Raw genomic sequence first — 26454 nt, 5'->3', positions numbered from 1 at the left:
AAATATAGAGAGAAATATAAAGATTTATGTCATAAAATAGGTACACTGTGAAAATATAATTAACAAAGAATCTAATGATACTTGGTTGGTACCAAAAATGTTATTATTTTGCTATATAAATTTGGTCAAAGTTGAAAAACTTTGACTCTCCAAGATTCTTGGAATGACTTATAATTTGGGACGGAGGGAGTACCATTTTAGCTAACCGAGCAATCTGAACATGCCTGAAAGTTCAGTTTTCGTGTGGTATATCATATCAGTAACGGTTTCTGTGTCGGGCACTGGGCACGGCGAGCTGGCGGCCATCGCGGGCACGGCATGCGGCGAGTGTGCAAGGCCGTCGTGGTCTCGTGGACATGGGATGCGGCGAGTGCACGCTGCCATCATGATGGAGGGCGGCGTGGTGAACCTGCACGGCCGGCGCTGTGTGCGTGCACGGAGGGCGCCGTGGCGAGCGGCCGGCCGGCGTGGGCACACGGCATGGCGAGCGGGTGGCCGTCGCGGACACGGGATGCGGCGAGCGTGCGCGGCTGCTGTGAAGGTCTGCACAGCGAGTGGGGCGGCCGGCGCCGCGACAAGCGAACAGCGGAACGGGCTGCGCTCGCGCCACTGGCACTCAGGCGACAAGCAACGGACCGCAGCGTACGTGGACCAAGCCTACTCGTTGAATGCTGGCTCGGGTCTTGGGCCAGCAGGAGACTAGGAGAGGCCGCGCCCGGGACATGCTGCAGACTGCAGTTCACGGCCAGCAGACGAGGCGGCGCGCGAGACAGCCGCCGCGTCGCGCGGCCAGGCAGCTGAGGCAGCGCGGGCGCGGACCGCGCGCCCCGCAGGACCGACGGCGCACCGCGCGGCCAGGAAAGTGAAGCGGCGCGTGGGACGGCCAGCGCGCGAGGGAAACTCCCGCCTCAAGCTGAGCCCGCCGCCAGCATTCCGTAAAAAAAATGCTTTGGAGTCGTTGGATCTTGAACGGAGGTGTGAGATGGATGGAAAGTTACACCGTGACTTCATGAAGCAAAGTCACTGAATCCTGATCCCGGCCGGAACGCCCGCGGCGCTCGCGACCCCCACCTTCGGACCTCGGCCCGCGCTCGCGGCCGCTCGCCGCCGCCGCCTGCCCAGTGCCCAGCTGCTCGCGCCGCCACCCGCCCAGCCGCTCGACTCCTCCGCCTCCTCTTCCGGAGACGTCGACCGCGCGCTCGCCCGCGGCGGCCAGGCGGAGCTCGCCCGCGCGGCGCCCGGCCGGATCCTCGCAACCAAACAGACCCTTACACACCACGCCAAGCCGCCCGCAGCGTCGCCGTGAAAAATTCCCAAACTCCTTCACCTCCCCTCCCGCCCAAATCCCTAACGCCTAACCCCTCACAGCCACCGCTCCGCGCCCTCCCGCTGGCCATGGGGGCGCCGCGAGAGCTCGAGCTCTCCGACGAGGTGGAGGGAGAGGAGGACGGCACCACCGACTTCGTCTTCCGCCTCGCCGGAGACCCTATCCCGCTCCTCCCGACCGATTCCAACCCGCTCCCGCTCTTCGACCTGCTGTCCCCTCCCGCGCGCCCGCTCGTCGTCTCCGACCGCCACGCCACCGTCTTCCTCGCCCACCCCAGCGGTATCACCGAGCCGAATGTTTACTCCGCTCGGCATTCCCTCTCGATCTCACCGCCTAATTAGGGCTTCTCATTCCGTTTACAGGGTTTATAGCTGTGAGGACGAAGGAGTTGATCGAAGCCAGCAAGGAGGCGCGCGAGAAGGGAAAGGCGAGCACCCGCTGCGCGCAGGACTGCTGCGTCGCCGACGTGCCCCTCCCTGGTGTATCTCTCATTGCGCTCTCCCATGATGAGTCTGTGTTAGCCGCCTGCACTGATACTGAGATCCAGTTCTTCTCGTTGGCGTCTCTGCTCACACATAAGGTTATCAGTTTTCCTCAGGATCTCTGCAAAATTTGTGCATGCTGGATTTCTATATAGCAGTAGTAAGTGAAATGAGAAGACTAATCGACGGGACTGATTAATTTAGTTTCTTCACAAACTTGAGTGACTTTTTCATGTAAGAGCACTATAGTCAATAATGGAATAGGGGCATATCCATGTATGCTTCTCTCTGAGTAGTAGGGCTTGTGGGAGTTCAGCATTGGTTACTCCTCACGCTGCTGGATAAGCCCTGCATTGTGCTGTTTATTGATCTGATCTGTTTTCAGCGCCATTAGCTTATTCAAAAGCTTCTGTTAGAGAAGGTGTTATGGCTTTTCTCAAGATTATTACATTTCTTAACAATTGCGCTGCACAGGATGTGGTACCATCCTCATCATGTAGCCTGGGACGAGTTGGCACTGTGAAAGATTTCAAGTGGTTAAATCATGCCTCTGCATCATATATTGTACTCTCAAATGGTGGGTTGCTGTGTCATGGGAGTTTGGGTGAAGGCCTGAAGGATGTGATGGAAAATGTCGATGCAGGTCCATGTCTTTTCCTAATATTATTCCTAATGCATTTGAATTTGAGACACATCATGAACTGCTGCTATGACATTCTTAGTGTGTGAAGTATGTCATGTACTTCACTATAGAAACTAATTGATTCCACTTAAGTGAGTTCAGTCGTACGATTGACGCTTCGGTGTTTACTGGTGAGAATGTTCATTGTTCTATGATGGTTACTCTTTAGTTTCCAAATGTTGTAGCATAGATGATACAGGCAAATGAAAACATGTCCATTACTTACACGCTACAAGTTTCAAAATAAAGGAAATTGCAATCACAACAATAGAGTAGTTTCATGATCTATTTTCTCTAACAGCTACTTTTAACAACACCTCAACAGCAACAACAACAAATTCTTAACAAGGCTGACTACATTAAAATTTGTCGGAGGTCTGTACAAGTGTACATCAATAGTAATGCAAAATATTATATTTTATATTCAGATGCATTGTTTACTCTGAGGTCTTTTGCATTCTTCTTTGAAGTTTGAAGCATTGCCTTTTTTTTTTTTGCAAAGTTAGTTATTTGCTAACCATTACTGATGCAATGTTGTAACCGAAGTAACCATCATGTCTTGGTTCTCAAACTGAAGTAAGCTGTCTTTTTGAAATGTATATAGTTGACTGTTGCAAGGAAGGAAATCATATTGCCGTTGCAAGAGGGAACAAACTTACCATATTATCACCAGATTTTAGGGAAACATCCTCCATGTCCCTCTTGTTCCAGTTGTGGTCTGATGAAAGTGATTCAGAGGGCACTACCATCAAAGGTTTCTTCTGTAGTCTATAATTCTATATTACAATTCCTAGATACAGAATGAAATGTCTACTTTTAATCTTATTATTGTTTTGTTAATATTTTTTCCCTTATAGCCTACCCCAGCTTGGCAGCTTTCTTGGGACTAAGGCTTTTTTTTGTTCTATATTTTTCGTCAGTCATGTAAGGATGTCAGTTGATCCAGATGGTCTACTTGTCAGTTGAAACACTAGTAAAAGGGAGGTGATCATCACCATATACTATAATTGATCCTTCTCTGTCGAAAAACTGCACGTGCTTACACTGAGGCACTGATATGTAAAATTGATTTATGGTCTATGGTAGATGAAGCTCCTTTTTTTTGAGCACATGGTAGATGAAGCTGATAGGTTTGGTTCTCATCAGGCACTGAATTCACAAGTATCACATGTTTCTTACATGTTTTTTACCCTTTGATCAATTGATTTTGTCTTTATGAAGAAAGTGTGAGCCCCAGAGTCTATATGTATCATGCCCACTTATTGGATGACCAGGGATTCTTGGAACAAGTATTTATGAATCACATGGGAAAAACTAGTTGACTTGCTGTACCGTAGTCATCCTGTACAATTATATATTGAAGAACCAGCCCCTGAGGAAACTGTGAGATATGTTGTCATCCAGAATCCCTTGGGAAAGGTTTTTTTTTTTTTTACATTTGCTCCATAAACATCGAGATGTATACATAGGACATAGAGTCGGCAGTTCGTTTTGTATGTTATTGGTTTGCATGCAGCTGAAATTGCATTTAGTATGTACTTTTTGTTCATTATTGATGATTTTCTATTTGCAAGCAGTGGATTCCATTGGCTGGGTACATGGTGATAGTATTGTTATTGGGTGTGTTCGATTAAATGAAGATGACAATGAAGAAGGATATCTTGTTCAAGTTATAAGGACTGAAGAAAGCACATTTTGTGAGGTTAGGTGGTCCTCTAGAGTCTAGACGCCTTTTTTGCTGTCGGATTCATATCACATGCGATGTGCTATTTAACCAAAGTTCCATTTTCATATATTTTAGCAACATGCTTGTTTAAAGTTGCTTCAATAGCTAGAGATATCTCTTTGGGCACATAGCCAAATTTTTCATTTGCATATACTTTTAGGAACATGCGTGTACAAAGTTGCTTCAATAGCTACATCTATCCCTCTGGGCATAGTTAGTCCATGACCACAGCAAATGACAAATCATGTTTCAAGGATATAATCTGAATGTTTACCAAGACCATGTTCTTGGTTGGGATTTGTGCAAGCTAAAATTGTGTGTCTATGTTTTTGTCTTAATATCCCAGATGTATAGCCTTCAACTCTCGGATAACAAAAATAAATCCTAAAATTGGTTTATTGTCATATCATTTATTGGCAAGGGTTAATAAAACATATTTATTGAATTTTTGCTTAACAAATGTTACAGTACTACTTGAATGAACTGACTGCGTTACTTCTGCAATGTGCTTATAGAGCCCAGGCAAGCCAGATGTTTATACCTATGTTGATTTTTTCCATGGCATTATGGATGATGCTTTACCACCCGGAGTTGGACCTAATCTACTTTTGGGTTATCTGCATCGCTGGTATGTGAACCTAGGTCCTTGAGAAGCTCTATTGAGTATTCTCAACATGTATGTTGGCAGGCTGTTCTTTGACAGATTTTATGAGCACTGAACTGGAAAATGAATTTTCTGCATGGATTTCACAAAAAAACTTTCAAGAAGGAAATCCTTGACCCATCAACGCACTTGATTAAAAACATGCCATTATACACAGTTACTAATAATGTTATAGGTCCCATTTGTCAATTTCTCCTGAGTTACACTTAGACCGTCAAAGTCCGGGGGTCAATGAAACCCCCGTCACCAGTCCAGGTTTGATGGCTAGCAAAAACTTCTTAAGAACAAAATCAGGGGGGCATTTCTCCCCCAGGTCGAGTTTTTTTAATAGTTCCCATATACCACTTGATTTGTAATCAAGGGAGTATATAGTGACTTAGTGAGTATTTTCCAGGCACTCCCCTATAGCAATAGGTACGATACGAAAGATGGCACAAACCAGATAACTGTATATGTCAACAAGGGGGTAACCATGTAAATTTTGTCTTCTCTTACCTTGTTTGCTTGTTAGGTTCTCTTACCATGCTATGGGGTCTTCTGTATGGAACTTAGGATAAAAAAAATCTATTAGTCTATTATTCTTCTGCTGGTGTTGCTTTGTTGGATTTCAATATTACTACTCCCTCTGTTCCAAATTATAAGACGTTTTGGCTTTTCTAGTACATTGCTTTTACTATGTATCTAGACATACATAGCAAAAGTTATGAATCTAGAAAAGCCAAAATGTCTTATACTTTGAAATTGAGGGAGTACATTAGATAATAAGATGGATATAGTCAGGTGAGGTCCACCCCTTTTTGCTAGTCTGTCTGCTGTACAGTGATATTTATTTGCTTGCTAGATTCTGTTTGCATTTCTCTTCTCTGGTGGGAACTTGTAAGTGGGGATTTTTAAAAATAATTTTAGGGATCTCATGGTGGCTTCCAATAAAAAGAGCATTGATGAACACATTGCCCTTCTGAAGTGGCCATCCGCACATGATGATGAAAAAACTGTAACATATCTTGAAATGTTGGAGGATAAATACAGTCCTAGGATTGACTTGCAAGGTAAATCCTATCCCAGGAAACATGACTTTTATGATATGCTGTTGCTTCTCTTTGAAAATGAAGTCTAAACAGTTCTGGTCTTCTTCTGTGATTTTTCAGAAAATGGCGATGACAATGTCATACTAGGGTTTGGTGTTGAGAATGTTTCATTATTTCAAAAGATCACTGTAACAGTTGGACCTGAACAAAAGGAGGTTGCCCCTCAACATATTCTACTCTGTTTGACTGGTGAAGGCAAACTAGCTGTATATTACCTCGCCAGGTAAATATTGTTTGTTTATACTTGTCAGCATAATATTGTGAAAATTTGGTCACTTTAGCTACTTTAACTTCTAAATATTGAACTTCTGTTGGAGAAACATTTTTGTATTGACACTGTATATTGTTTAGGATTTCAGACCCTTCTGATTTACCTCATGCTACTGTGTCTACCAATGAGGACTATGATGAAAAACATATTTCACCCGCAACTGTATCTGAAAAGGAGTTGACTCCAAGTGTTACAGGTTCAGTATCTAAGAGTACTCTCACAGAACATGGTGCTGAGCCCTCGAGTGCACAAAAAGGTAAAAGGATGTTAGGAGCTTCTAGGTTGCACTTTGATGAGCTATTTTTTTGTTTCTCCAAGTGCTTTCGAAAAATAAAGTTCCCTTATGTTATATCCGCAGGTAGCAACCAGCAGGAAATGAATGTGAAAAACAGTAGCTTAGCTTCAAAAGAACAGGAAACAACTGGCAATTCATTCCTTATCTCTTCCAATAAGAAGCCCTTAGACACCAAGCAAGTGAATGCGACTACTCCACTTGCAGCTTTGCCTAGCTTAGCATTAACAGGAAACACAAAACCTACAATATCTTCCAGTTTTTCTACTGTCAATAATGAAGGTATGAATCCAACAGGAGGCAATGCACCTAATGGATTAGTTCCTTCCTTGCAATCAAGCAGCAGAAGTTTTGGAAACAGCCAAACTGGTAAAGAAGGCTTTGATTCAGCTCAATCAGTGGGAATATTTGGTGGATCTCAAAACTCCAATAAAGATGGTGATGTCTATGGTTTCAAGTCTTCATTGTTCACTTCGAGTGAATCTGTCCCTGCCAAGATGGGAGAAAGGAATGAGGTTGGTTTTGGAGTTCATTCGCCACAAACCAGCTACACCGCTGATAGAAAAGTTTTTGGTGCTCCAGTTGCCTTAAGCTCTGCACCTTCACCATCGATATCTCCTGCTAAACCTTCCCCAATTGGATTGTCATGTGGGGCCGCACATACACACGTCAGCGGCGGGCCCGAGACATCCGGCGGACCGCTGAGCGCGCTGCAACAGCAGGAGAAGGCGCGCCCAGCAGCCAGGCCGAATTAGGTGGCTAGGGGCGGGCCTTGGTTGTTGGCCCAGTTATTTTTATATAAGTTTAGTTATCCTTTTATGTTGCAATTTATATTAGTCCCAAATAGGCTATTTAGCATAAGGAGGCATAGTTAAAGGGACATAAATATCTGTAGACACTTTCGATATAAGCAAGCAAGAATTATTATCTATAATCCCCTTTCTCTTCTAAAACCTAAGCCTGCGGCTGAGGGGCAAAACCTCGCCGGAGAAGACGGATCGCGGCTACGAACTACGTAGCCGAGGTCCAGCTACCGTAGGGCTTGACGCCCTTGACAACCTGGTATCGCGATCTAGGCGATCCTCATCTGCCCAGTCCACCTTCCCACCACCAGCTGCCGCCCAGACTCCTCCACCAGCCACCGCGCCACCCCTCGTTGCGCCCGCTTCCCCGACGCCGTCCTCCGCTGCATCCTGCACATCGCCGATGGGAGACGCCGAGGACCTGAAGACCACCGTGGCTAATCTGGCCAAGGCTGTTGCTGCCCTGCAGGCCACTGCAGAAGCCACCGCCAAGACCATGGAGGCTCAGGCGCAAGCAATCACTGCCCTCTCCTCCACGTCGGGCTATAAGCCACAGTTCGGCGAGCATCACCAGGATCGACCGCCGAGGTTCCAGAAGATGGACTTTCCACGCTACGACGGCAAGAGTGATCCGCTGATCTTCATCAACCGTTGCGAGTCCTACTTCCACCAGCAGCGGATCATGGAAGAGGAGAAAGTCTGGATGGCTTCCTACAACCTGGAAGAGGGCGCCCAGATGTGGTATATCCAGGTCCAGACGGACGAGGGTACCCCGTCATGGCGCCGGTTCACGGAGCTCCTCAATCTCCGTTACGGGCCGCCGCTCCGATCAGCACCCCTGGCTGAACTTGCGGAGTGTCGCCGCACCTCTACAGTTGCTGAGTATCAGGATCGGTTCCAGGCGTTGCTCGCCAGGGCTGGTCGCCTCGACGAATCGCAGCGGGTGCAGCTCTTCACCGGGGGCCTGCTGCCGCCGCTCAGCATCGACGTGCGCATCCAGAACCCGGGGACTTTGGCGGCCGCCATGAGCCTTGCACGGCAGTTCGAGCTGCGGGAGCAGCACACACCCCAGCACCCTCAGCCAGCGAGGGCCGCCAACCGGGGCCTCGTTCCGGCCCTTCCAGCACCGCGCCTCGCGCTGCCAGCACCAGTGGGCGCACGGCCTGCCCCCCAGGCGCAGGTCACGATCGAAGGCCGCACCGTCAAACGACTCTCCCAGGCAGAGATGGAGGAACGTCGGCGCCTTGGTCTTTGCTACAATTGTGATGAGAGGTATGGCCGCGGTCACAACCGCGTTTGCAAGCGCCTGTTTCTTCTTGACAGCTTGCCAGACGACGACGACACGGCCGACGATGGGGCCGATGCAGGGGCAGAGGAAGGCGACACAGAGGCACCCGTCTTTTCTCTCCACGCAGTCGCAGGTGTGCCGCTTGCTGACACTATGCAGGTCCGGGTGTCGGTCGGTACAGCGACATTTGTCGCCCTCCTGGACAGCGGCTCCACTCATAACTTCATCGCCGAGGAGGCTGCGCGACGCACCGGCCTCCGCGTTCAGCCCCGTGCACGCATGACGGCCATGGTCGCGAATGGCGAGAAGATTCCATGCCCAGGCGTGATTCGGCATGCTCCGGTCACCATCAACAACACCACATTCGCCATCGACCTTTTTGTCATGCCACTTGCAGGCTACGACATCGTGTTGGGAACACAGTGGATGGCGACCCTCGGACCGATCGTGTGGGATTTCGCGGCACGGTCCCTGTCCTTCACCTACCAGGGCCGCGCATTCTGCTGGGCAGGAGTGCCGTCCACGGGCGCACCCAGTCTGCGTGCGGCCACGGCTTCCAGCGCGTCCCTCCTCGACGGGCTGCTGGCAGCATACGACGACATCTTCGCCGAGCCCAGCGGCATGCCTCCACCCCGTGCCCGCGACCACGCCATCACCCTCAAGCCCGGCTCGGCGCCCGTTGTGGTGCGTCCATACCGGTACCCGGCGGCACACAAAGACGAGCTGGAACGCCACTGCACAGCCATGATCCAGCAGGGCATTGTTCGCCGCAGCGACTCGGCCTTCTCTTCGCCCGTGCTCCTCGTCAAGAAGGCCGACGGCTCATGGCGGTTCTGCGTCGACTACCGCGCCCTCAACGCCCTCACCGTCAAGGATGCGTTTCCCATCCCCGTCGTCGATGAGCTCCTGGATGAGCTCCATGGCGCCCGCTTCTTCACCAAACTCGACTTACGGTCGGGATACCATCAGGTGCGGATGCGCCCGGAGGACGTTCACAAGACGGCGTTCCGCACTCACGATGGCCTCTACGAGTTCCTGGTGATGCCGTTCGGGCTGTGCAACGCCCCGGCAACGTTTCAAGCTCTGATGAACGACGTGCTGCGCGCTTACCTCCGTCGGTTCGTACTTGTTTTTTTTGATGATATCCTGATCTACAGCACCACTTGGGCGGACCACCTCCGCCACCTCCGCGTCGTCCTGGACATCCTGCGCCGACACCGCCTCTTTGTGAAGAGGTCCAAGTGCTCGTTCGGCGTCTCCTCTGTCGCCTACCTCGGCCACGTCATCTCCGCTGCCGGCGTCGCCATGGATCCCGCCAAGGTCCAGGCTATCCACGACTGGCCGCAGCCCCGGTCGGCACGTGCAGTGCGTGGCTTCCTTGGCTTGGCCGGCTACTACAGGAAATTCGTCCACAACTACGGCGCCATTGCAGCCCCTCTCACGGCGCTTCTGAAAAAGGAGGGGTTCGCATGGGGTGCCGAGGCGGAAGCTGCTTTCAGTGCCCTCAAGGGGGCCGTGACGTCACCCCCAGTGCTGACCCTGCCAGACTTCTCCAAGCCCTTCATCGTGGAGTGCGACGCATCGACGTACGGGTTTGGGGCCGTCCTCATCCAGGAGGGACACCCGATCGCCTTCTTCAGCAGGCCGGTGACCCCCCGCCATCGCTCACTAGCAGCCTATGAGCGAGAGCTCATCGGTCTAGTACTCGCGGTACGGCATTGGCGACCGTACCTTTGGGGGCGCCGGTTCATCGTCAAGACAGACCACTACAGCCTCAAGTATCTCCTCGACCAGCGTCTCGCCACAATCCCTCAGCATCATTGGGTTGGCAAGCTCCTCGGCTTCGACTTCACCGTCGAATACAAGTCAGGGGCTTCTAATACGGTGGCCGACGCTTTGTCCCGTCGTGACACCGAGGAGGACAGCGTGGGTGGCCTCCAGGCGATCTCCGCTCCGCGCTTCGACTTCATCGCGCGTCTACGGCATGCTCAGGCCACTGACCCAGCACTGGTAACCATCCACGACGACATCCGTGCTGGCTCACGCGCAGCTCCTTGGACGGTGGCGGACGGCATGGTACTCTACGATGGTCGCCTGTACATTCCTCCGTCTTCGCCCCTGGTACAGGAGATCGTGGCTGCGGTCCATTATGATGGACACGAAGGGGTCCAGCGTACTCTACATCGCCTCCGTCGGGATTTCCATTTTCCCCAGATGAGACGGATTGTGCAGGACTTTGTGCGGGCGTGCGTCACCTGCCAGCGCTACAAGTCCGAACACCTACTTCCGGCAGGACTTCTACTGCCGCTACCAGTCCCCACCGTCGTCTGGGCAGATATTGGCCTCGATTTCGTGGAAGCCCTGCCCCGTGTCCAGGGGAAGTCGGTGATCCTCACTGTCGTCGACCGCTTCAGCAAGTACTGCCACTTCATCGCCCTTGCTCACCCATACACGGCGGAGACGGTGGCACAGGCTTTCTTCACCGACATAGTACGCCTACATGGTGTTCCGCAGTCCATGGTGTCGGACCGCGACCCGGTGTTCACGTCGGCGTTCTGGCGTGAGTTGATGCGGCTCATGGGGACCAAGCTGCACATGACGTCCGCGTTCCACCCCCAATCAGATGGACAGACGGAGGCAGCCAACCGCGTCATCGTCATGTACCTGCGCTGCTTCACCGGCGACCGTCCTCGGCAGTGGCTCCGGTGGCTTCCTTGGGCTGAGTACGTCTACAACACGGCCTACCAGTCGTCGCTTCGGGAGACGCCGTTTCGTGTGGTGTATGGCCGCGACCCGCCCACCATCCGCTCTTATGAGCCTGGTGAGACGCGAGTGGCTGCAGTGGCTCGCGACATGGAGGAACGCGAGGCTTTCCTCGCTGATGTTCGTTACCGTCTGGAGCAGGCACAAGCAGCGCAGAAACTGCAGTACGACAAGCACCATCGACAGGTTGTCTACCAGGTGGACGATTGGGCGCTCCTGCGTCTCCGACAGCGTGCGCCGGCCTCGCTACCCCAGGCTACAACGGGCAAGCTGAAAGCCCGCTTCCTGGGTCCTTATCGGGTCGTGGAGATCATCAACGACGTCGCTGTCCGCCTTGCGCTTCCTGCCCAGGCACGCATCCACGACGTGTTCCATGTCAGCACCCTGAAGAAGTTCGTGGGCACGCCTCCAACAGCTCCACCGCCTCTGCCCGACATCCATCACGGTGCCGTTATTCCAGTACCTGCACGGGTGGAGCAGGTTCGTCTCGCCAGGGGAGTTCGCCAGGTCCTGGTTCATTGGCAGGGTGAACCGTCTTCTTCAGCGACATGGGAAGACTTGGATGATTTTCGCGAGAAGTATCCCGCCTTCCAGCTCGAGGACGAGCTGGATCTTGAGGGGGGGAGAGATGTCATGTGGGGCCGCACATACACACGTCAGCGGCGGGCCCGAGACATCCGGCGGACCGCTGAGCGCGCTGCAACAGCAGGAGAAGGCGCGCCCAGCAGCCAGGCCGAATTAGGTGGCTAGGGGCGGGCCTTGGTTGTTGGCCCAGTTATTTTTATATAAGTTTAGTTATCCTTTTATGTTGCAATTTATATTAGTCCCAAATAGGCTATTTAGCATAAGGAGGCATAGTTAAAGGGACATAAATATCTGTAGACACTTTCGATATAAGCAAGCAAGAATTATTATCTATAATCCCCTTTCTCTTCTAAAACCTAAGCCTGCGGCTGAGGGGCAAAACCTCGCCGGAGAAGACGGATCGCGGCTACGAACTACGTAGCCGAGGTCCAGCTACCGTAGGGCTTGACGCCCTTGACATGGATCTTCATCAAGTGGATTTCGGACAGGAAACTCTGAAGCACCTCAATCATTGCATGGATCACCTCCGTCACAGCAATCTATGGGCAAATCACATAACAGCAGGACACAAGTACCAGCAGACTATTCTAGAAACTCCAAGATGGGCACAAGATTCGATTCTGCACAAGACTTGTCTAAAAAGTTTTACAGTGTAAGACAGCTGAACATCTTTAATTATTATATTGTTTTTCTACCTTTATTTACTTTCCTCAGACCTCTAGGAAATACTATCATCATTGCAAGGAACTTTAAAGTAATAAGTGCACATCTTATTTGTTGTCTCATGGAGCATCACCTACATACTTATACTTTGGCATCTTGTCTGTCTCCGACGCTAAAGTTTGTCCCCTTCGTTACAGATAAATGAAATGACGAAGGGGTTAGATGCCCTACTAGCGTATATAGAAAAGGATGGTGGTTTCAGAGATGCCTGCATAACCTTCCAGCAGCGTCCTCTTTCTATGTTTGAGGATGGCTTGCAAAACCTTTTGGAGTTGTTGCAGGTCTTCAAGGTATATCATAATTGCGAGTGCCCCCAACTCTTCCTCCCTCAACTGTCTGTCTGTGGTGCTGTTCATTCCTCTCTTATAAAAAATTTGCTAAATGTAGCTTGTTTTAATCCCCAGGGTAAAGTAGAGGAACAATGTTCAAAAATTGAAGATCTGAGGAACAAGGTGTTTCAAGGTGAGACATTCAATGTTCTTTTGGCTATCTTTTTAGTAAGTAGGTAGAACAGGGCACATCCTTTTTTCCCCCTTCCGAACATATCTTCACACCTGAAAGAAATTATTTGATCAAAATGATATGCATTTGCAGGATAAATATTTCATGTCATTTTTGTCATTGTTTGTGTGTGATCAGGAAAAGTACATATGCAATTATTGATACCAACATGGTCTGGATATAATTTTGAAGAAATACAAGTGATTATTCTTGATTAATAGCTATGTTAATTGTTAAATTTGCTTCATTGGATCACTTACAAATGAATGCCACCAGAAAACGTGGGCTGATATGTTACATTATTTTTTGTTCTCTTCAGTTTCTGCTAGGCAAACTTACATGAAAGGAATTGTTAGCCAGTCTTCAGATAATCAGTACTGGGATATATGGAACTGCCAGAAATTGAGTCCAGAATTCGAAGTGAAGAGACAAATTATCCTCAAAGCTAACCAGGTATCAGTATCTAACATTCTGACTAACTTATTTGTTTGTATGACATCAGAGGAGAATAATAAGTCCTTTGTCATACAGAATTTGACAAATCAGCTGGTCGAGTTGGAGAGGCACTTCAATAATCTGGAGATGAACAGATCCAGTGAAACAGGAAGAGTGGCTTCTAATCGAAGAGCTGTTTATTCTAATAAGACAAGGTCAAGGTATTTAACTGTTAGACCATTTTGCTACAAATTTCATATACATTTACGGTGTGTTTGGTTTGTGGAGTTCACCCCATGCTTCATGAGGTGATGGCATCATGTGTTCTTCCAATGAATTTTGGTGGAATCAACCCATTCCTCATGCATATACTAATTATTAGCTTGTCAGGAATGAGGTGGTGATAGATCAACTCATTCCATTCCACAAACCAAATAGAAAAAGTAAGGAGTGAGAAGAAGGTGGACCACCTCATTCCTCAAACCAAACACACCCTTAGTGATTATCATCAATTGGATGACAAACAACTGAACAAGTGGCCTTTTTATGCTCTGCTCCTTCCATCGGGACTATGTAGCACATAAATGCATGTAACCTTTTGCTTTTATGTTTGTTCTCATCGGAATATTTTTATGCTTTGTATTTTTTTTGTTTGTAACAAACTCAAATTCTCTGCACATTGTATGGTATCACTCATATCGATTAAGCTATATACTTATATAGTATGCTTTGCTATTTTTTAGATGCTCTTTCTGGATAATAACTAAGTTGTGTACGTAGTTCTATTTGTCAGTGCAATTCTCTATATTCCAATAGTTTGTGTGTTTTGTTTCACCTTTTATTTTGTGGATCTTTTTATGAATATGATGATTTTTAACCTATTTCTTGCTTTTACTTTTCCAGTCAGACACAATTATCCAGTGTATATAATGCACTGAACTCGCAGTTGGCAGCTGCTGAGCAGCTATCTGAATGCCTTTCAAAGCAGATATCTGTGTTAAATATTGGTTCTCCTACTAGGAAGCAGGGGGCGGTGACCAAAGAGTTGTTTGAGTCAATTGGTTTAGCCCAAACAACTGATGCAACCAAATTTTCAGGCAGCACTCCTAAGCCAATTAAGCGGTTTCCATCGGTGAATGAGCATTCAAAGGGAATATTAGGGCCTTCCAAGAGTGGTGAGCCTGAGACCGCTCGAAGGAGGAGAGAATCACTGGATATGGTAAGTTATTGAGCCTAGACCCAAAACATTGCATTTTCTCATGTAACATGCACATGACTTGGAAAGAAGATGTGGTGGATAATCAATAAATCTGAGTAGAAATTATTTGTCAATTTTTTAGAGCCTGGCTAGTTTGGAACCTCAGAAAACAACTGTTAAAAGAATAGCACCGCAACAACGCCTCAAGATCAGCAGTGATCTACCATTCAGGTCAAACAAGAAAATATTTGATTCTCAAATGGCAGCAATATCACATGAGAAGTCAAGCGGTAGCTCCAATTCATCTATGGTAGAATCATATGTAAGCAGACTGCGTTCTCTGAGTGAAGGTAAGTTTTTACAAGCCTTAGCATCAATTTTCTGGGGTTTCTATTAAGATCACAAAGATTCTTATTATATCATCAGTCTTTGTAATTGTTAACTTGGAACATTTTCTGACTGTTTCAGATGTAAAAGAAAAACCGTCAGGACCCCAACAGAACACTTTGTTCAAATGGGTAAAGGAATCAACTGGGTCATCTCAAATGTCAGAGCAAAAGCATTTTGAGTTACCAGGGCAAATGAAAAGCACTGCGCAATCTTCAAAATTGACACCATCTTCACCACCATCATTCAGTTACACACGTATGGGTGCAGAAGATAGTATCAACCCATCCAGTGTTCCATCCTTTGGAACAAAACATACTGTATCTAAGCCAAATACTCTAACCTTCAAAACCACTATAACCCCTAAAAGTAATGTCCACACAGAGCCAAATATATTACCTTCCATAACAGCTGCAAAAACTTCTCAGAGTCCACTGTCTGTGAAAACTACTGGGGAGTCTGGAGATTTGCCTACATTAACTATGAAGAACAGACAGGATAGTCAGTCAATGCCATCTTTGGGGAACATAAAAGGACCTGGTGCTTCTCTGCAGAACAAGGGTGGCATATTCGGAGATCTTGGCAAATCGTCTTTAACTTCTGAACATTCCAAGCCTGCTGTATCACATGAGAAGACTGACCCGCTAAGTGGGGTTGGCGATGCTGTACAGGACACTATGAAAGATACCCCCAAAATGGCACCTCAACCTTCTGCATTGTCACCAGCTCCTGTTACTCAGACCAATTCATACTCCTTAAGGCCGACTGTTTCCTCTTCAGCCACATCAGTCTCATCAGGTGTGAAAACTTCGGATGTTTTATCTAGCTCAATGCAGAAAGTTTCTCCAACAGTATCTGTGGATACTGTGTCTAGTTCAATCCCTACTCTTGCTAAGGATTTGTCAACTGGCTTGAGTCAAAATGCTTCCAAACCTGAAACACTAATATCAGAGGTAACTAGTACCATAGTTTCTGCAAGTTCGATTTCAGTCATATCGACCACTGAAAGCAAATATTCAGTGCCTCCAACAACTGGCGCCAGCTTGCCTTCTACTCATGTCTCTGTTCCTAAAACAGCACCAACAACATCAGAATCAGTTCTTACTTCCACAGGAAAAGATGTAGGACCAAACACTAACACCATCTCAACCGATGAAGACGATATGGAAGAGGAGGCGCCTTCTGCAAGTGCCGAACTCAACTTGGGAGCCCTTGGTGGGTTCAGCCTCGGGTCCCAGCCTTCTTCAAGTCCTCAAAAGTCTAATCATTTTGGTGCCTCCTTTGGTACATCTGACAATAATAGTTCAGGCACACCATTTACTTTGACAACCAGTCCAGGACAGCTTTTCCGGCCGGCGTCGCTAAGCATTCCTTCAGCTCAGCCAGCCCAACCATCTCAATCAACTAGTTCTAGTTCTTTTTCTAGTTCGTTCTCAAGCGGGCTTACTGGATTTGGACAGCCTGCACAAATTGGATCTGGCCAGCAGTCAGCATTTGGGAAGCCTGCACAGATTGGAGCTGGTCAGCAGGCAGGATTTGGGCAGACAGCACAAATTCAATCTGGTTTTGGTCAGCCTGCACAAATTCAATCTGGTTTTGGTCAGTCAGCACAAATTGGATCTGGGCAACAGTCAGGATTTGGCCAGCCTGCACAAATTGGGGCTGTCCAGTCTGGATTTGGGCAGCCTGCACAGTTTGGTGCTCAACAGGCACTTGGATCAGTGCTGGGTTCTTTTGGACAATCACGCCAGTTAGGAGGCGTAGGTTCTGGAGGATTTGGTGGATTTGCTAGTGCTTCTACATCTGGGGGTTTTGGTTCTTTATCTTCAAGTAATGCTGGATTTGCTGGTCCTGCATCAGGTGGGGGCTTTTCAGCACCTGCTGCTTCTGCAGGTGGTGGTTTTGCTGCTGCTGCTGCTGCTACTGGTGGAGGTTTTGCTGCTCCTGCCTCCAAAAGTGGTGGTTTTGCTGGTGCTGCTTCATCTGGTGGTGGTTTTGGAGGTGCCACTCAGGGAGGTGGCTTTGGCAGTGGTGAGATCTCTGAAGTCGTGTTCTGTTTTGAACAAATACTTACTTTTGGAGGGAAGTTTTGGATAAATGCTAATGTGTGACAGCACAGATTGCTTATGGTTTGCATGCGTGTTTAATTAATCATCCAACATTCCAACCTGTGGTCATCAGTTTAAAGCTTTGCTAGTTGCTGGCAGTTAAATACACCTAGATTTGATTTTATTGTTCCGTTAACTATTGATATTTGGAGTTGGAACTGCTAGGTTGCATTACTCATTTCTTCTAGAAAGAAGCTACTACCATATAGTGCATAGGGCTCCATTAGGCTTACAAAGAATTTTTATGCTCTCCCAGCTTGTCAGCAATTGTCACTGATCAGGTCCGAATAGGTTTACTCATTTCGGCTGCCCTGAAAATTCTATATAAAGTATTTGATCTTTAGCTTTAGGAGTACTATGTATTGATTTTAAGTCTCACAGACAATTTTTTCAAGCAGTAATCCATAAACCCATTTCAATCAGTTTGTAGTCTTAAATGTTAAGTGTACTAATTGTTGATCAATCTGCATTACCATCCGCTGAGACGTGCTCTAACTCAAATAGTCAGATATTAGGTTTGTTGTCTGCAAGTAATTGTTGTCATGTCAGATACTCCCTCTTTTCCAAATTATAAGTCGTTTCTAGCTTTTCTAGGTACATAGCTTTTGCTAGCTTTGCACCGAAATAGCAAAAATGACTTATCATTTGGAACCGAGAGAATACAATCTTTGGTGCTTTGGAGCTGAGTTATTGTCTTACCGTTCTTTGATGCCACAGAAATACTTGGCACTAAGATCTTATGTGTTTACCCACTTATAAGCAGTTTGGGCTAACGAAAGGATAAATTTACAGTGACAGATTTATCTGTTTTTTTCTGGTGCCAGCTGCCTGTTTTTGGCAACTAACATAATTTGGTTGGTTTGAAGGTGGTGGGTTCGGGTCCTTTGGTGGTAACCAAGGAGCTGGGTTCTCGGCATTTGGAGCAAGCGGAACTGGAAGACCGCCGGCTGATTTCTTGACACAGATGAGAAAGTAGGCATCCCCAGATAAGTTTATTCATTAGCTATGGCTAGGTGCAAGAGGCCTCGGAGATAAGTTCAATTGTGATGTCACAAAGTTACTTTTATGTTCCACTCTTCACCTGTATAGACTTGTTAGGCAGGCCTGCTCGTGTATCCCTTAAGCGATGCTATCAGCGCAGTTGCAGGCCCAGCTACCAGAGCTTGAGGCCTTAGCTTGAAAACGTGTGGAAACATTCCTCCTACGCGGAGCTGTTGCAGACACATGACCGCAGGCTGCCCTGGATGAGCCCTCGCTTCCCTCCATCTTTTTGATGATCATTTGGGCACCTTTACTGCTATCTCTTTTGCAAAACACAGCAGATGCCCACAGGCCACATCAGCATCGACGGTTGGTCTTGGATTCCTGCGGGTTTCTCTCCAGGGCTACCAACTTGCTAAGCTCAGGCTCCATGGCTGCATGAAATGAAAAAAGAGGTCGCCTTAGGGCCTTTGCTTGAACATGATTCCTCCGATGGCAATGGGTACACGAGACCTAAAATTAGATGGATTTTTGCTCTATTAGGGTAAGAGTATGGGTCAACTTCGCTACCCGTGGGTTTGTTAATGGGGCAAAAGCTAGTCCCAACAGGTTTATGGGCATAGGTTTGGGTGTGTAGTACTCAAACCTGCAAGCTTATGGATTTTTAAATTCGGTTCACCATATCATCACACAATATAATTAATACATAAAGTACAAAATGCAAGAAAAAAATAAATGAAATAGAGAGCATGCATGCTCCATACTTTTTTTAGCAGAATCTTCTTATGTGAAAGCTGTAGCTAGCTAGTGTGCTTTAGTGCATGCACTAAGTTCATCTGGACTCAAGAATATGGCATGGCCTGGTGCATGCTTGAGGTGAGTGTTTCTGTCATAACTCGCAAACGTTTAGTGCGGAGGTGCAGTAACACACAACATGAATCCCACCTTACCAAGTGACTCAACTTTAAGTATTTTGGTGTGCTATAAAGTAGATTTGCTCACTTGACTAGATGACCATCTTCTGACATGTTGTGATGGGCATGGGCAATCCGTTAAATACCTGTGACCAATAGGCATGAGTTTAGACACAAAATTAAACCTGTGATGGATTATGGGTTTTTTAGTGAACATATTTTATGTTAATAGGCGTGGGTTTGGGATGGCAAAACCCAACGAGTGTATACTCATTGCCATCTTGCTTTTGTCAATACAATTCCCGGCCTCTTTCCCACATTCCCTGTCACGAGCCCGCACGCGCAGCAAGATGAAACCGCCACCGCACCAAGAGCCACCGGCAGCTTGCCGCAATTTGGACATCGAGAAAGGGATCGAGAGAAACAAAATCATATGATACCCAAACACTGCTCATAACATGGTACTGTTTTGTAGCACAACCATTTAGCTAACCGAGCAATCTGCCTGAAAGTTCAGTTTTCGTGTGGTATTAGATCAGAAACGGTTTCTGTGTTAGACTTGACACATACAGTAGCTGCACTGAAAAATATAGGTCACTGGGGAGTGGGGCATGGCACCGTTACAATTCACAAGATCCGCTTAGTACAAGGTTCTAGGATGGATGAGATTACAATCCGTGTAAACTCTGCTTGAAAGTTGAAAGATACAAACCAAAGAGGAGCACGGGCTCTGGTTGAAACACTCGGCTCCTGTACAACAAGGCATAGCCATTGCAGTTGAAGTACTACCAGTTGCCTTTTTGCATCTTATATAAGTGAACACTGTGCTCATAAATTCCTTCAGCAGCAGTAGTACTGTAGTACGCTGTCGGCGGTCGGATATACTCTACTCAAGTCTGAAGTCTGATGCATCAACGGACCATCAGATGGAGCAGTTAAACGGAGGCGCCATTGTTGGCGGTGATCTTGCCGTTGACGATGTGGTGGTTGTCGTCGTCCATGTAGCGCTTCCAGAACCAGTGCTGCTTCCACACCCTTTCGGTCATCTCCTCGATGGGCACGTTCTTGGTCTCCGGCAGGAAGAAGAGGACGAAGAACGACATGACGAGGACCCAGGCGGAGAAGAAGACGAAGATGGCGTACTTGAGGTGGCAGAGCATGGAGAGGAAGGCCTGCGCGATGACGAAGGTGAAGAGCAGGTTGACGCAGACGGTGACGCTCTGCCCCGCCGACCTCGTCTCCAGCGGGAACGTCTCGCTGGGGATGAGCCACCCCAGGGGGCCCCACGACCAGGCGAAGGAGGACACGAAGGTGCAGACCATGACGACGACCATGATGGCCCAGCCGTGTCCCAGGTTGTCAGAGTGGTCCGTGACCTTGATGCCCAGCACGACGGCGATGGCCACCTGCGACAGGAACATCTGCACGCCGGCCTCCAGCAGCAGCATCCGGCGTCCGACGCGGTCGACGGAGTAGACGGAGACGAGCGTGGAGAGCACGTTGACGGCACCCGTGATGACCGCCGAGTAGAGCGACGCATCGCTCTTGAACCCGAGCGTGTTGAACAGCACGGGCGCGTAGAACATGATGGCGTTGATCCCCGTGAACTGCTGGAAGATCTGGAGGAGCACGGCGATGACGAGCTGCGGCCGGTTGCGGCGCTGGAGGAGGTTGCGGAACGGGTGCTTCACCTCCTGCGCCACGCGGCTCGCCTCCACGATCTCGTTGAACTCCGGCTCCACGTTGTCGGTGCCCCGGATCTTCTTGAGCACCGCCTTGCCTTCGTCAAGGCGGCCGCGCTCGATGAGGCTGTTGGGGGTGTCCGTCACGAAGAGCGCGCCCAGGGTGAGCAGCACCGCCGGGATGCCAGCCAGCGACAGCGACAGCCTCCATCCCCACGGGTGGATCTTGGAGGTGCCGTAGTTGACGAGGTTGGCGAAGAGGATGCCGATGGTGACGTTGAGCTGGAACAGGATGTTGAGCCCGCCGCGGATCCTCGTCGGCGCGATCTCAGACAGGAACAGGGGAACCGCCTGCACGGAACGAATAGCCCGGCAATTAAAGATACCATTAGCTTGCGTGTGAATTGTGATGCACAGAATGCCGCGAGGATCGTCGAGTTCTGCAACTAGTTTTTGCCAGGCCCAGTCTAGGACGCCGATACGGCCGTAGCAAGAAGAGACGCGGCCTCATCGATGCCCATTGGGCCGAGTTGTCTTCAGAAGATGGCCATTGGGCTGATACTTTTATCTTTCAAAAGAAAAAAAAATATTGGGCCCTAACGAACTTAGTCGTTTGTTCTGTTCAGCAGTTCAGCCAAACATATCATTCAATCAATGGGGATGCACAATAGTTCTAGTCTAAAGTCTCAAAAAATAGTCAAAAGTGTAAGAAAAAAACTAATCTAGAAGTCTCAAAATATTAATGGCCAAGCCAGCACCCGTCCCCTGAAGATGTGTAATACATAGTACAAACGAGCGAAACTAGTGTCAGAGCCGTTGGTGCACCCGTGCATACATCCTGCAGATATTTCCGACCGTAGCAGTTGAAGTGTTGAAACCTAAACGCCCGTACACAGATATATACTAATCTGTAACAGCATGTCTAGGACAAATATCTGTGCCCCCTCCGACGCCTGCTGGTCGTAGGCCTCATTTGTTTTCCCTGAAAGCTGCTGAATGTATAAACTTACCACATGAACACTGTCCCAGTCCCGCCTGCTCTCACATAATTGCGCTGTGCATGTCCTATACGTTGGCTTGGACTGAACACGCTCGCATGAGCATGATTTGCAATAATCCAGCGGTAGGCGATAAGCATCTTGCCGCCGCCGCTGCCAATGTTTAATCCGCACGCGAAAGCTCTTCGGGAGCCCCGGAAGACCTCAAGAATCTGGTGGTTGTGGCTGCAGACGCAGCCAAACACCACGTAGTAGTAGTAGTAGCCTGACAGGAACGAGAGCACAAGCAGACTCCAGGCAAACTACGCTGGTTCAAGTCAAGCTCTCTAGCAACCAGACAGTAAAGGCTCTGCGGGTAATTTCCTGCTGGACTACTGGTGCTAGTTACGACTGCATGCATCGCTATTCGTGGCCCGTGTGGTCTATTAACATGGCTACTAGTCCTAGAGTCAATTAACATGACTTGCTTAGGCCTTGTTTAGTTCACCTAAAAACTAAAAAGTTTTCAAGATTCCCTGACACATCGAATCTTTCGGCACGTGCATAAAGTATTAAATATAGACAAAAATAAAAACTAATTGCACAGTTTAACTGTAAATCGCGAGACGAATCTTTTGATCCTAACCAGTCCATTATTGAACAATACTTGCCACAAACAAACGAAAGTACTACAGTAGCGAAATCCAAAATCTTTTTTATCTAAACAAGGCCTTAATGTTACAGATTCCTCCGTCGTTTCTGTTGATGGCAACTGGGACAGCTAAAGATCGAGCAAGTAGTAGCAGTAGCAGCAACAAACGATTAAGTAGCAGTAGTGTCACTACCCGTAAAAACCAAAATTCTCCCACCATTATATGTATATATTTTTTTTAAAAAAAAATCTACAGCGACGGTCACAATGCACACATATCATCTGGTCATTGGTCCAAGTTTCTTTATTAGAGTAAACTGCTAGATACTGTGTGAGGAATCTTGAAACTTGAAAAGAAGGGTTATCACCCCATTGCTATCAACCAAACGTAAACACAAGTCCTACACGAGACTCGGCACCGTCACCGATGCCCAGGTGTCCACGTTCATATGGCCATCTGGGTTCCGGGTACACCAACAATTCAAGTATAGCTCTACTCGTTTGACCCAAAATTCCGGGAAATACGTATGCATGGCGGGCCCATACATACTATTATACTCCTAAAATTAGTGTACATACAGCTGCTAGACGATGAAGGGCCATCACGCGTATAAAAATACGCTGGGTGCACTGGTGCAGTGAACTTGCCAGGCTTGCACAATTTTAAGCGTGACTAGAGGATCGCCGAGATGCTTGAATCGACCAGAGACGGTGACTAAAATACACCCACGTCCTTGTCGCCGATGTAGAAAAAACAAATGCTCGCGCGCGCGTGCTTTGCTATAGAAAAATAAGAAATTAATCCTCAACCCGTCCACTGGTTTGACGTGAAATACGTTGCTGCCAATACTTTTTGACTAAACAAGTGAGCTACGCACGTACTCCATCGATCGCATCACACTAGCTAGCAAGATCGGTCGTGATTATTAGCTCCTCATCACGTACCTGGTTGGCGAAGCCGACGCCGCAGCCGAGCAGGATCCTGCCGACGATGAGCATGGCGAGGTTCTGGGCGGCGCCGTTGAAGATGACCCCGACGATGAAGAAGACGCCGGCGACGAGCATGGTGAGGCGGCGGCCGAGGCGGCGCGTGGTGTAGGACGCGAAGAAGGTGGCCGTCAGCCCGGCGAGGTAGAGCGACGACGTGAACAGCTGCAGGCCCTGGTTGTCGTACTTGCAGTAGTTGCTCTCCTTGTCCTCCTGCTTCTTCCGCAGCACCGCCGGGAAGAACTTGCCCAAGAAGTCGTCCATCGATGTCACACCACCTACAAAATAATTTAATTTGTTCATTTATCATAACATTTCTTTTTTTCGCATCTTTTTTTAACTAACTAATTAACTAACTTTGATTATATCGATTTTTTTTACAGTTATTAAGTTCGTCTGAACAAAAAGGTGGTACAACAGTGATGTATATATGAAACTTCATTTTGCAAGATGGCTAGTGATGGCTCTTGGTATTTAATTGCAATATTCATAGCCAGTGAAAGCGAGTGGTATGAAAGCGTTGGTTCAAGTGGTTGACTAAATTTGTGGAAATATATTTTTCTTTGGCTAGGAAGCAAGTATACAAGTACGTTTTTGTGAAAAGGAAACAAATATACAAGTAGTTTTTGTTTCACTGTGGTGGATGCTTTGCATCATACTGCATCTAGTACCACCGTTTAATTAATTTGACCTTTGTAACACAACTAAAGTCCTAGTTTCATAACCATGAAGATAATATATACTCAGTGCAATTTTCTCTTTTGTTCCTGTTTGTGCACGTGCATACAACTTATTATTGGAGGCATCTGCTGTTGTGCATATATATACAACATACATGAACCATCAGTTGCACGAAATAATCCCATCGGGTTTGAACATCTAGTGCTGAAAACGGCTCCAAGTTTCCAACAGAAACCTTTGTGTGCGTAATATAATAAATAAGAAACCTTGAATTTGTGTTTACGGTGGTATCTTGAAAACAAGAAATGAAATGGGTGGTGGGTTTTCATTTTTGGGCAACTATTTATCGACGCTCAAATTAAAAATACCACACAAATTTAATTTGGAAAGACGTGCTGCATTTCCTCTGCACATGCGTTGACTTACCAGCCTGTCAAAGCAGGTGGCTAGCTCACACAGCACGATATTTGTACAATTTAATAATAGTGTTGGGTATCCTCGCTGGTACTCTTTAATTTTGGGAACAATAATTAATAAAGGAAAATACCTCTCTCTCTTTTTTAAAAAAGGAAAATGTTCAGAATGGATCGGAAGGTGAAGCAAAGCTGGAAAATCTTCGAGTCTGCCGTTAATTAATGGGACGTGTTTAATGGCCACAGTAAAAACCCCCCATTAATTTGGTTTGAATTCTGTGCTTATCCGCTTGTGTTCAGAACGAAGAAGACGAACAAGCTCGCAAACACAATGGTCCATCCATACAGTACCCTATCCATAATCCATGGAAATATAAAAAACCGTCCTCTCGTGACGATGAGGATCACTACTCTATCGAATGTCTCTCCATGAAAGAAGAATTTCGCATGATTATGGTAGAGCCAGAGCACACGAGAGTCGAGAGAGGTAACAGACTATAGACCCATGCATATGGAATGGAAAACATCAAAAGATCGGATGAAATGAGGAGCTCGCCGGCGGCGTTACCTGAGATGCCGACGTCGTAGCCGAACATCAAACCGCCGGTGGCCGCCATGATGCAGGAGATGATGACGATCGGCGTGATCTTGGCCTCGAACTCCACGCCGGACGGCGCCGACACCGAGAACCCTCCGGCCGGCATCTTGGCTCCCTGATGAAGCAACCCTCTGGTGCTCCCGTCCAAATGGAAGTCGGAGCAGCACCGCAAGCAGCAGGCCGGCGTTGGTATCGTATCGTATCCACACAAAGACAACCTCACCCAGACTGTGAAACGGCGAGGCCGGAGCAGAGGGAGATGGGTAGAAGACGCCCAGCCTCTAGTACGTGTAGAGTATATATAGAGAGGGAAGCCCGGCTCTCCTCGGGGAAAATTTAAACCGATCAGACCGGCCGGATGCCGCCACGTCAGCTCTGTGAGTCGGCCCCACGCAAGTCCGGCTCGCGGGCCTTGCCGTGGTTGGCTACTAGGCTAGTCAACGACGGCTCCATGCACGGCCCACGGGCCTGATTTCCGAGATTCCCAGTGCAGGCACGGTGACTTTTCAAAGGAAAAAAAAAACTGCTTATCCATTCCAAACTCTTTTGTGGTTCCAAACTCTTTTTGAGAAACTAGGGAAGAGTAGACGTACGGAGTAGTAGTTTGGAAATTTTGGATAGGGCGCCGCCCTTTTTGACAATCCAAAATGGGCCGACGAGTCAGCCCCTCTCGTAGTGCCTTCCAAAATATTTTGCAAAATATAAATAGTACCAATTTCGTTTGTATTTGACAAATATTATCCAATTATAGACTAACTAGGCTCAAAAGATTCGTCTTGTCAATTCCGACCAAACTGTGTAATTAGTTTTTATTTTCGTCTATATTTAATACTGCATGCATACGTCTAAAAATTCGATGTGACGGAGAATCTGAAAAATTTTGTAAAATTTGCTGGTAACTAAACAAGGCCCGGACATCCCTGTCCCTGGTCCGGTGGGGTGGCTCCAGACTGCGATCGTGCGTTGCCACTGCTGCTGCTGCTCGGTGAATTCGCGTCGCCGTGTGAATGGAGGACCTTGACTTGATGAGTCATTGGAGGAAAATTCTACCTCACGTGGGGATGGTGGCCCGCTTGAAAATCAGTATCGGCGCAAGAAATTGACTCCTAGTCGGCTGAATTACCCAGGGTTTCCACCTTCTAGTAGACTTTATCACTCAAAAGTGTTTTTTTATTTAGAAACAAAGAAAACATGTATCATTGGCGGTGGCACATGTATACCCTCTCCGTCCCTTTAAGTTTTCTCT

The 26454-nt window shown here is 47.8% G+C and overlaps 2 protein-coding genes across 2 annotated transcripts; one reads left to right on the top strand and one right to left on the bottom strand.

Moving 5' to 3' along the window:
• Positions 1251-18783, top strand: LOC8085294 (nuclear pore complex protein NUP214). Its single transcript, XM_021465776.1, has 18 exons — positions 1251-1606; positions 1690-1907; positions 2284-2452; positions 3096-3245; positions 4069-4193; positions 4733-4845; positions 5788-5930; positions 6030-6192; positions 6321-6496; positions 12460-12623; positions 12832-12984; positions 13099-13156; positions 13515-13648; positions 13727-13851; positions 14534-14849; positions 14971-15178; positions 15297-17246; positions 18190-18783. Exons 1-18 carry the CDS (start codon positions 1396-1398, stop codon positions 18297-18299), a joined length of 4686 nt encoding a protein of 1561 aa, XP_021321451.1. The 5' UTR covers positions 1251-1395; the 3' UTR covers positions 18300-18783.
• On the bottom strand, positions 19791-25492 carry LOC8056880 (sugar transport protein 13). The gene is made up of 3 exons (XM_002465591.2): positions 25179-25492; positions 23475-23794; positions 19791-21251 (listed from the first exon to the last, which is right to left on the bottom strand). The coding sequence occupies exons 1-3, from the start codon at positions 25312-25314 to the stop codon at positions 20154-20156; spliced, it is 1554 nt and encodes a 517-aa protein (XP_002465636.1). The 5' UTR covers positions 25315-25492; the 3' UTR covers positions 19791-20153.

The sequence above is a fragment of the Sorghum bicolor genome, chromosome 1 (assembly GCF_000003195.3).
Source record: "Sorghum bicolor cultivar BTx623 chromosome 1, Sorghum_bicolor_NCBIv3, whole genome shotgun sequence".
NCBI classification, from domain to species: Eukaryota; Viridiplantae; Streptophyta; class Magnoliopsida; order Poales; family Poaceae; genus Sorghum; species Sorghum bicolor.
This window is presented reverse-complemented; position numbering and strand designations above follow the sequence as displayed.